Source organism: Ciconia boyciana, chromosome 17 (assembly GCF_034638445.1).
Source record: "Ciconia boyciana chromosome 17, ASM3463844v1, whole genome shotgun sequence".
Classification (NCBI taxonomy): domain Eukaryota; kingdom Metazoa; phylum Chordata; class Aves; order Ciconiiformes; family Ciconiidae; genus Ciconia; species Ciconia boyciana.
In genome coordinates, this window is record NC_132950.1 from 9,502,013 (window position 1) to 9,512,582 (window position 10,570).

Consider the following 10,570-nt stretch of genomic DNA (forward strand, 5'->3'; position numbering starts at 1 on the left):
TTCTATGTTACTAAACATCCTGTGCCTTTTGAAGGAGGAGGAGGGAGAACCTCACCATACTGTCTCCTTTCCTGACCCTTTGTTCCTTGCAAACTTGAATTGCCTGTGCTGTTTATCTTAACTTCTTGTGCAATCTTTCTGCCAGTTTCTTCTGTGAAAATACCCAAGTTCAAGCCAATGGCTGAAACCGACACAAACACAGCACTAGAAAAGCCCGTTTGATTGGAACAGTCCCCCAGCTCTGAGCTGCCAGGAAGTGAGTTAGTGAAAAAAAAAACCTAAATATCTGTGCTGGTTTTGGCTGGGATAGAGTTAATTTTCTTTATAGTAGTAGCTAGTATGGGACTATGTTTTGGATTTAGGATTTTAAAACAAATAATATTTTATAACAAAAGTTATATGTAGTTTTGGACTTCCAAACAACTCAAATCTTACTGAGCAGTATAGGGCTTGAAGTATGGCTGGATAGTTGAACTATGATTATTGTGCCTTCCCCTTGCGAGAGGGAGTTCCTAAAACAGGAACTAGAGCAGCTGAGTGAAAACAGAAAGCAAATCAGACTGAGTTGTTGGATTATGTACTGTGGTCTGCAAGAAGAATATTGTCAAAATGTTTTGTCATAAATGTCAAGTGTCTTTTTATAGGACAAGTTATTTGGCATATTTACCCTATCTGCTTTCTCCTCTCTGCCTTCCCTCTTGTGTTCTCCCCACCCCCCCCACGAATGATTCTCATTCCCCTGTGTATTTAATGATTTAGCTATTGAATTGAAGCACCAATATAGCTCTTAACTTACCCAGGTAATTTTTCTGTTCATGAACTAGGTAATTTTTCTGTTCATGAATTTTTCAAGTTCATGAACTAGGACTAGACTCAACTCTAATGTGCACCAACAGTTGCCCTACTACTAAGAGGCAGCTGAAACTTTTTTTATTTTTCTGGAAGGCATGAGAGATTAACATTGCCTGTCTGTAAGCTACCGTGAAATTTATCAGAATCAATGGTGGCTTGCATTGACACAACCATGCCAGTGACCAGCTATTACTATGGGCGTATTTGAGCAGTTGTGAACTTAGCCCCAGTACTTACTTATTTTCTTCAGATTTAATTGTACGGTTACTTGAACCTTGTCAAGAAGTCTGTTTGCCAGCTCCGGGGGGGATTTTAGTGCTTCTGTACCTGGCCTGAACAAAAGTGAAGAGGTAAATGAAACCAGGAAAGGAAACAAAGGTAAGAGTAATACAGAGTGTCTGCTGTGCTCTAACTGAAGCCTAGCAGAATTACAAAGTCACTTCTGCATCTACCACTGTGTTAATTCATTAAAGATTTAAAATCTAAATCAGAATTGCTAACAGGGCAAGATTTCTATGTGGCCATCGTTAGCCATATTGCAAACGTCTTCTACATATCTAGCATCATACTGTGTGCGTGCTCATCATTTAGTTAAAAGCTCGGAGACCTGGCATGAAACACCACTAAAACCTAAAGGGAAACTATGAGATTTGTCCGCTTGTGAAGGGAAAAGTCCTTGAGACTGAAGGGAAACTATGAGATTTGTCCACTTGTGAAGGGAAAAGTCCTTGAGACTGATCTTTAGATTTTTATTCTTGGCATACCTGTTTAATATTTAATTATTTCCGTGGGAGAACAGTGTGACGTGGGGGGAGGAATGGCAAGAATTCCAAAAGCTCTCCCTGCCATGAAGTGAAAAGCTAACAGAGGCAGAAGAAAGGTCGGTGTTACAACATAATCCTTAAGTCTACTGTACTCTTTTACAGCACCCAGCCTGTGCCCCCACAAGCTACTGCACCCTCCTGCTCCTGGCAGGCTGGTGCGGCTGGGTGTTTGCGGGCTGCAGCTTCGCAGGGGCACCACCTTGTGGTCGTGGTAAAATTTGTGCGAAAAAGAGCCCATTTCTGAAATCGACTTTTGGAATTATACAATCTATTCCCTTTATTACATCATATTACAGGCTTTACATCTGACGTCTACCAGCAGTTCTCCTCCCAAATTTGTTTAAATAAATAACAAATTAATAATAATTAAAAAAACCTACCTGCTTCTCACTTATAGGAAGAAGAGAAAGAGTTGTTTTGCCAAAACCTATGGTTCGCCTATAACAAATAGCCAAAACCTCTGATGTGCTATAGGGATGTTTTTTTTTTCCAATTGGTAGGTAACACCACTTGAAAACATGGCACAGTGAAATGTCCAGAAAAGCATATAATTCATTGTAATCTCTAATATAACTCGAGGATGACAGGAAAATGAAGAACCCTTCATACCTTTTTTAAAAGATGGTTCAAAACTTCCGCTATTTTGTCAAGGTTAAGGTCCTTAAAATAGAATTTAGGTCTTACTTTACTTTAAAGGAATACATGGCAGACTATTGTCTCTTGAATGATACCCAAATGGAGTTTGGATTAATAATTCTGATACTGTGCATTTTTACCAATATTGAAGCATTCTAAGGTGAAGTGTTATCATGAAAAATTGAAAGTGGAGGATCAGGAATGCCTTACTACTGTACTCAAGCACAGATTTAATTTTTATCACACATTAGTTCATGATAGTTTAGATGCTAAGAGTTTAGCCTGGAGAAAAATCCTTCTATATAGACATTCTTTATGAAAAATATCCAATTGCCAAAAATGATGTTCAAAGACTTAGCTACAGTACATCATAGCAAATGTATTGAAAAATAGCTATTTATTAGATACATTAAATATGAATAATACCTGCCCATACAAATATATTCAGTTCTGATTCAGTTCTTGCTATTCTAACACACGCACACGCTGCTTACAAGACTGAAAAATAGCTACAGTCCAGTAATTTATATACTTCAGGAAGTTGATGGACGGTTTTCCAGTGCTGGGTTCTTTCAGGAAAGCTCTATTTCAGACCATTTAAACAACAACAACAAAAAAATCAAAGGACGGTGTAACTGGAGATAACTTGTTCCAGAGCTGTGAAGCTGTCCAGGAAATCTTCCTCTTCGATTCCGAATTTAGTGTACTGGTGAATATAGGCTCTGTGTGTTGAAGTCACAGCAGGAAAATGGGTAAAGACGTTAGAAATCAGTGAAGAATCTGGTACATGAAATCACATTGTAACAACTTCAAATGAAGATTGGTTTCCACCCAATAACCATGCTGGTTAGTTTCTACTGTGCTCTCTTGAACTTATTTTGTAATTCATACTTGTTGATAAGTCATGACTTGTTTCTAATAGCATTTATAACTTTGCGTATTGCTTAAGGAAACAAAATTGCAGCTAACAAAATTGAGCTAACTGGGAAACGGAAGGAGAAGTGATTGTTAAATGAGAACAGTAATTTATAGATTTGAGATGCAAAGCCTAAACCTGTGTGTGCAGGATAGCTTGCTTCTTATCACTGGTGCTTTTGTAACAGGTGGTAAAACTAGGAGCTAAGCTAGTGGAAGCAGTTTTCCTCCTTTGGCTTTTAATGGTAGAATTCCTGTGCTAGAAACTCATGTTTAACAGACATCTGCTGTGACATGCAGTAACCTTGGCTTCATGATGGTCAAAGTAGAGAAGCAATTACTTTCTAGATTTCTTGGTTCTAATGAAAAATTAAATAGCATGGGAGCCTTAGTAAACACACAAATCCCCTAAATGCCTCTGAACTGAGCCAGGAACTTGTTTCCTGGACTGTGCAGCATGTCTGTACACACTTGAGAAACTATATGATCAGTAAAAGAGTTTCTATGTGTTATTTTTAGAATGGTCACACTGGAATGCACTAAATTTGGGGAGGTTTAGTACTGAGAAAATAGTCAGATTGACAGCACTAGAATATGTGGTCTCACTTATCCACAGAACATAAGCATTGTTCTGTGTTCCTCACCCTGCCATCATGTTTCAAGCATAAAAATGTTTCCACTAAAGTGTGGAAACAGTCTTCATGCTTATTCACCATTACTCTGCTGAAAGAGCGAGCTGTATTTACAATGATTTTGCTAACACTGAAGATATTGGCAGTTATAAATGAAGTATCAGCATAATTATTTTCACTTACTTGGAAGCAAACATATTCCAAGCTTTTCCTACAACGTTGTCCAGAGGTTTCAGCAGGAACTGGCTATTGCTGACCAAAGCAGCAGACTTTTCATACTTGTTAAATGCTCTTGGTGTTTTCCACGCGTTAAAAGCGTCCTGAGGGCTTAGCCATGATGTATATAATGAGGGATCTTGGAAACTTCCTGTAGCAGAAATAGACAGCCCTTTTGACAAATGTGAAGCTACAAGCTCCTACATCTTGATCTCAGTGACCTAATCAATGCTTGGCAGATCAATTCAGACCTTGAAAAAAATCTGCAGAGTGGTCAGCCTGTTCAAAATATAACTGTTTAAACAGATTCATCAGATTATCTAGAAGCATATTCTTGTATTGGTACTTCATCTGCAAGCTATGCTCATCACTCCAGAAGCAGCTAAACATATTTTCAGACAATATAGCCAAGAATCCTATCATATATATGGACTTCAGTCTTCTCCTCCTTCCCTGAAGTGCTTCAGGAAACACAGAAGTCTCAGTTGTAAACACAACAGCCCTAAGCAATTACACAATGTGGCCTTGGACATTAAAATGTTTCTAGAGGGAAGACTGACCTTAGTGGTCAAATATGTGGCCTTGCATTTTTTTCACTTTCATCAGATATGGTTGCAAAGAAAACAGTGAGATGTGAAACAAGAATCACTGAGGTACCGTGTTTTTCCTTCTTACCTAAGTCTACGCTCTGCATATCTTTTCCTCGCAGGATAACCAGGTTGGCAATGGAAGTATTGAAATGCAGCGGCTTGTTTGAGGAATGACTGGAGGGGATGGAGGAACCTAGACGTGGTGGTTGTACTTGCCAATCAATACCTATGAGATTTTGGAAAAAAAGATATAAGAGAAAGTTAATGTTTCATGAAATATGGATTCAGACTAGCTGAGGAGTCAGATGGTAACTAACACTGCCCCAAGCTGAGATCCTATTAGAGTTTGTAGTTTCTGCACGTTAGTTAAGCAGCAATTGCACAATTCTTAGAGAAAAACGGTGCTAATCCAGCAGTATTTGCCTGGTAGTCACTAGTCTTACCAGAGAAAATGGATACTTGTTTCTATACTTAGCAGTCTGCCAGCCCATTCTTTGCATAACTGGAAGCTATACTGCATTCCCCATGTAAATGATATGGGAGAGCTAAGCATGACTTTTATTAGTAGAAGGTGTAGAAAGAAAAAGCATAGCAGAACTAACTATCCCAGGAATGTTCCAAATGAATCATGTAAATTAAGTGCATGGCCAAAAACTGTTTGTTTCACGTATTTTCAAGAGTTATAATTAACTGAGATGTCTGGGAGCAAAAACAGGAGCAAGCCAGGAGCTGCTGTGGCAGCTGAATGAATAGTTAAAGGAGCAGCTGGCTATGTAGAGGCAAATTCCTGCTGTCTGAGGGCAGCAGCTCATTTCTGCACTGGCTAAAGCTAGTCAGTGAGCTCTACAAAACAATAAGCTTTATTTCATCTGTAAAAATAAATGCTTAAAGAGTGATGGATACTGAAGATGAGTGAATGCTTTTTACCTTCCTCCATTTTAGCATTAGCAATGAGCATCTGCCTTAAATGTTTGATAAGTCCAGGCCAACTGAATGTGCTATAAGCGAGGGAGTTTTCAGGCATCTGAGGTATGTTACGAAGACCCAACATCTTGAATTCGGGATGTGGAACTAACGTCTCCATTAAGTCTCCTGAAAGAAGAAATTAACAGCTGCTCATGTTTGACAAAAATATTGCATAGGCTAGCTAAAATAGGAGAAGAGAGTGAGGAATTTTACAAAGATCTAACAATTTAAAGTAAGAAACGAAGCAGGATATATAAAGTTTTAATTTGACAAATATATGGACACACATCAGACAAAGTAATGCAAACTTTCCATGTACTACTGAGTTCTATACAAGCATGTCAGTAGCTCTTATTTTACAATTTAGACTTGTCTTGCTTTATAGTCTGGCTCAAAATCTCAAAGACCCTATGCACTGCTAAAGAGATTGACAGACAGCTGTGAAAGTTTAATTTTACAAGCAAAACTCTTGGCAATATGGGTAACTTTCTCTAATCCCTTAAAGATACAAATGTCAGCCTGTTGCTTGTTGCTACCAAGTTGTATGCTAGCCTGTCTCCTGCCTCAGCAAAACACAAAACTTTCATTTTGTTTCAGTTTATACAAACTTCTAACCTAATGTGAAATGTAAAACTCAGTCCAAAATTAGTTCTGCACAAATTTCCTCCAAAATGTAAATAGGTACAAGGGTGTCTGTAATCACTTAAAAAAGCAGAAACAGGGTTCTTTTGGTAACGAATGAAGCCAGAAACTGGGGTTCTGTTTTTGACTCTGCTACAAAATTGGGATTGAACTTCTAATTTAGTCTTTTGCTTCACTTTTCCTATCTTAAAACTTGGGATGTATCTGAATACTTGAGTAAGAAGACTGAAGAACTTAAATTCACAACATGAAATGATTACAGAAATACGTGTGAGAATGCATTAGGCAGCTATATTATAGTTAGATACCTAATGGGTTTCTGCTATAGTGTAAGCCTCCTTCTGCTGTGTAAGCGGGCTGGAAAACACTCCCCAGCTGATGTGCAATGACTTGATTTACATCCCTGAAGGAGATCTGTTTAATATTCATCAGCTGAGCACAGATCTTGTGGATTACATCATTTTCATGAACAAGAAGGGCATCTGATGACTGGTACAGACGTGACAGAGTCAAAACAGAGTTGTAGTTTTGAACAATGACCTGGAAACAAACAAACAAACAAACAAAAAACCCCACACAAATGGGAGTCAAACAACTTAATGTCTTTCTAGTTTATAATCCTCTGGCTACTGTCATTTCCTCAGTTATGATTTAGGAAGTGATTCATGTTCTTTGCCAAAGTGCAGAATGAGGTCAGGAGCTAGCAGAGCTTTTTCATGGAAAGAGAGAAAGACCTGTGAAAATCACGTTACCCTTCTCAGTTCATACAAACGTGCTAGAATAAAATCTGTCTGGGAACTGATTACAGTGCTGAGATACTATCATAACAGGAGATTTCTAGTTAGTTAATAGAGCTTCTCATGAAACTGCATGATACTCTAGCACTTATATTATCAGGATTTTTTTTTTTTTTGGTGAAACAACATGTACCAAATATTAGGCAAACAATTCATTAGCTGTGTTACTTTCTGTCACGTTGAACTTTTAAAAAGTAAAATGTACCTCTTTTCTAGTTTATTTCAGTTGCAGATATTTTATGTTTAAAAGTAAACAGTGATTATAAACTTGTAGAATATGTCTGGGAAACACAACATTCACCTCACCGGTGCCGTAGGGCCAGATAACATGGTTTAGTATAAATGAGGTTGGAAAAGCATCTCTTAAACACTGGGTCACAAATGCTCCCAAGCCAGATCCTGTACCACCAGCCATGCTCATTATTGTGAAAAATCCACCGAGTCGATCGCATTTCTCTGCTTCTTGTTGTACCAGATTCATTATTACTTCTTTGTGTCTAGGCCCATGAACAGAATAACTGTTGAATAAAAGACAAAACAGTGAGACAGGTTATATCAAAATAAAAGCAGTAAGGTGAAGCTATTCATAAAGGATACTTTTCTTATTTTTCATATAGCCTGGTGTTATGTCACCCATTCTATCTGTAGCAAACAATCCTCAGCTGTGACATTTATTTTGCAAAACAGCTGTTTATAAACTGTGCCTATTGTTTCCTATTCTTAAATCAAATATATTCACTCCATTCTAAAATGTTATATTTTCACTGAAAATACCAATTTCACCTTGCAAAAAGCAGATTAGAAATTTTGCTGCTATATATATTGCTATTCTAACTTTAAAATAAATCAGGTTAATGTTATATACTCTGTGCCTCATGCAGCTGCAATAGTACCAGTCCTAGAAAGTCTAGACAGCTCATTAGCCTCTACAGTTCCCTTAGTGAAGCTTGAAACGATTGTTCATACCCATTTGCCCAGTTGTTCCCAGACCCTTGCTTCTGACAGAAGTGCGACCGATCATCATATTTCCAGTAGCCAGACCTGGCAGCTATTGATAAGGTTTGGCTGATTACTTTAGGTTCCATGTCAACAAGCACAGCCCGGGCAACAGGTACTGGATAGGAAGAAAAACAAAACTAAGAATAACCTGCCAATATTATAACTTGTTTATGTAAGATGGACAGACTCGCACCACGGCCCAAATTCTATTCCTCCCACCCACAGAAGCTGAACTATTAACTTAATGGGACAGTCAGGCAGGTACAGGAAGGAGGACTTGGCAATGCCCTGGATTTCTGGAGAACCATCTATTGTTCCAAAGACAAATCTGAACTCTAGAGACCAGAGATCTGTCAGGAAAGAAACCACTTAATGCGTTTGAGAACACCAAATTCAGATACTCTGGGTCCTACTCCATGGTATGATCTATCTACAGTAGAAAATGCAGGTGTTTGGAAGGAGAGATTATGTATACATATATGCTCTGTTTCCAGCTGTGCAACTGGCAGACTTGCTCTGTGGTCTCACACATTGCTGTACTGATTTTACTTCCATGGTTGTTAGCGATGTCATGAAGGCAGAGGGTTGTGACAATTCTTCAAGACTGAAGGTAAAAGACTTTTATTATTCCCGTACCCTTATCCGTATTAGGCTGGAAACCAGACCTTCTGTGGGAAACAAACACTTAAATGCTGTACCTTCAGATTCCTTCTCACTGAAAAAACGTTCTTTGCAAGCATCATGGTAGGATTCATTCTCCTTCTTGGAGCACAACCCATGTGTGCCATGGACGTCACTGCAGATAGCATTAAACACCTCATGACCAATCTGATTACCACACTGACCAAGCTGGACTGTGACTATTGACATTCTTATTCACTTTGTATTTAAGCCTAAAAAAGAAAAGTATGCCTTTAGTAACTGTGGAAAAGAGAAGGGGGAAAAAGTTCTGACAAGTAGATTTCTGATTGCAATTTTTTGAGAACCTCTAGTGAGAAGGAAAAGGCTACGCTACAACTACAGGCTATTTCTGGGGAAAAGCAGACTGTCAGCACTTTCTCCTGAACATCAGAAGAATGCAGATGGCAGTTTACAGGAAATCAGTCTGTTTACTGTTGCTATACATCTGAACGGGCTGAAACCAACCATACAGCAAGCAAAGTCTTTGTTTTCTTACTTTTGCTTAGTAAGGCAGGACAGAAACAAATAATTGTAACTCCAACAAAGTTATTGGATTAGGCTGTAAAAGCATAATAGGCATAATAAGAAAGGACCATATGCCTTTAGAAATGTGAAGCCTGTTCAAAAAATCTAGCTGATTTCCAGCCCTGTGCTGCGATGGGCTTGATGCCAAAATCTGCCGAGGTGACAAAAGGATTCCCTAGAGTATTCCCCTTGCTTCCACCACAGAGAGCAAAGGTTTTGATTCAGTACCAATATGTTTTGACACTTTTTTTCCCCCACTCAGCATTTTGCAGTAGCTCTGGTTTCTCACTTTTCTATTCTCCTTTCACAGAAACAAGGTCAATTTTGTTAACTCACTTCATTATTCTGGGCTATTTTTCATTACCGTCCCAGCTGTGCTGGAGCACTTCTGTAACAGCATTCTTTGGGTAACTGCCAATGCCCGTAACTTGATCCTGCTGCATTTTGCAGGCAGGTATGTGCTATTTTTGATTTCTGTGCTTGATTTCAGCACTGCTGCCAGTCTGCACCTCACAGCCTAAGGCCGGCCTGTGTGTTACAGCAAGGCCGAGTTATTCCTCACAGCAGAAAATAAATAAATCTGTAAATGATTTTAAGAAAAGGCTCATGTCCAACCCACGCGTGTGGTACCGACCCTCCCGTGCCTACTATCGGTGTGCTCTGCGCATGTCACTCGGAGCAGGCAGCTGTCGCTTGCGCCCTCCTCTGCAGTCACCTGCCTGCGTGGGGAGACCCACTCGGGCTCCGCCGTGCCGACAGGGCCTGGCCAACGGCCGCCCGCCCTCCAGAGCCGCCATGTTGCCGGTGCTGCCCGCCACCCGGCCCTCATGTCGCTCGGCCACCTCGCCCCTTATCCAGAGCCTTTCTCTTCGCCGGCCCGCTCCCGCCCGGGCCTCCCCGCCAGCACAGCTGCCCTCCCGGGGTGCTTGCCCCCGCCCGGGCAGCACCGGCCGCCCTCAGCCCCGCTCGCCGCCGGCCTCTCCTCAGGGCTGACCTCGACGCTCCCCCGCTGAGGCGCTCGGGCGCCGACGGCGCATGCGCAGCCACCTGGCTCCGCGATCCCCTTCCCCGCCGGTTCGGACCGAGACGCTCCTTCGAACAACCCGCTTCGCGCATGCTCAGAAGGGACGCCGGGCAGGTCGGGTATAAAGGTCAGTCCTCTCGGCTTCACAAAGGGTTATACGCGTGCTCCTGCCCAGCGGCTTCGCTGCGTCCTCTGCGCACGCTCTGTGCCAGGAGCAAGGACGGCGGGCGCGCATTGCGCATGCTCTTCCGCCGCACCACGCCCGTCCGCC

General features: G+C 40.8%; 1 protein-coding gene and 1 long non-coding RNA gene across 5 annotated transcripts in view; one reads left to right on the forward strand and one right to left on the reverse strand.

The window, feature by feature from the left end:
* LOC140660869 (uncharacterized) overlaps positions 1-2,727 on the forward strand; it is a 9,481-nt gene extending 6,754 nt beyond the window's left edge. Inside the window, exon 3 of the long non-coding RNA XR_012045515.1 lies at positions 146-2,727. This is a non-coding gene — a long non-coding RNA (uncharacterized lncRNA). The remainder of the gene's footprint in view (positions 1-145) is intronic.
* TUBD1 (tubulin delta 1) lies at positions 2,693-10,517 on the reverse strand. Of its 4 annotated transcripts, none has more exons than XM_072882206.1 (9): positions 10,270-10,517; positions 8,768-8,962; positions 8,037-8,184; positions 7,372-7,588; positions 6,582-6,813; positions 5,593-5,757; positions 4,751-4,891; positions 4,043-4,226; positions 2,693-3,034 (listed from the first exon to the last, which is right to left on the reverse strand). In XM_072882206.1, exons 2-9 carry the CDS (start codon positions 8,937-8,939, stop codon positions 2,932-2,934), a joined length of 1,362 nt encoding a protein of 453 aa, XP_072738307.1. In that variant the 5' UTR covers positions 8,940-8,962; positions 10,270-10,517; the 3' UTR covers positions 2,693-2,931. The 4 variants fall into 4 exon arrangements, with proteins under 4 accessions (XP_072738307.1, XP_072738309.1, XP_072738310.1 ...); XM_072882208.1 differs by lacking the exon at positions 10,270-10,517 and adding an exon at positions 9,991-10,140; XM_072882209.1 differs by lacking the exons at positions 8,037-8,184; positions 10,270-10,517 and having other exon boundaries at positions 8,768-8,907.
* Positions 10,518-10,570: the final 53 nt, after the last annotated feature.

Coding starts and splice junctions, on each gene's coding strand:
- TUBD1 (XM_072882206.1), bottom strand. CDS start 8,939: ATGTCAATAGTCACAGTCCAGCTTGGTCAGTGTGGTAATCAGATTGGT. Junction 7,589..8,036: donor GGGAACAACTGGGCAAATGG/GTATGAACAATC, acceptor TTTATTCAACAG/TTATTCTGTTCATGGGCCTA. Junction 6,814..7,371: donor GGCCCTACGGCACCGGTGAG/GTGAATGTTGTG, acceptor GTTTGTTTCCAG/GTCATTGTTCAAAACTACAA.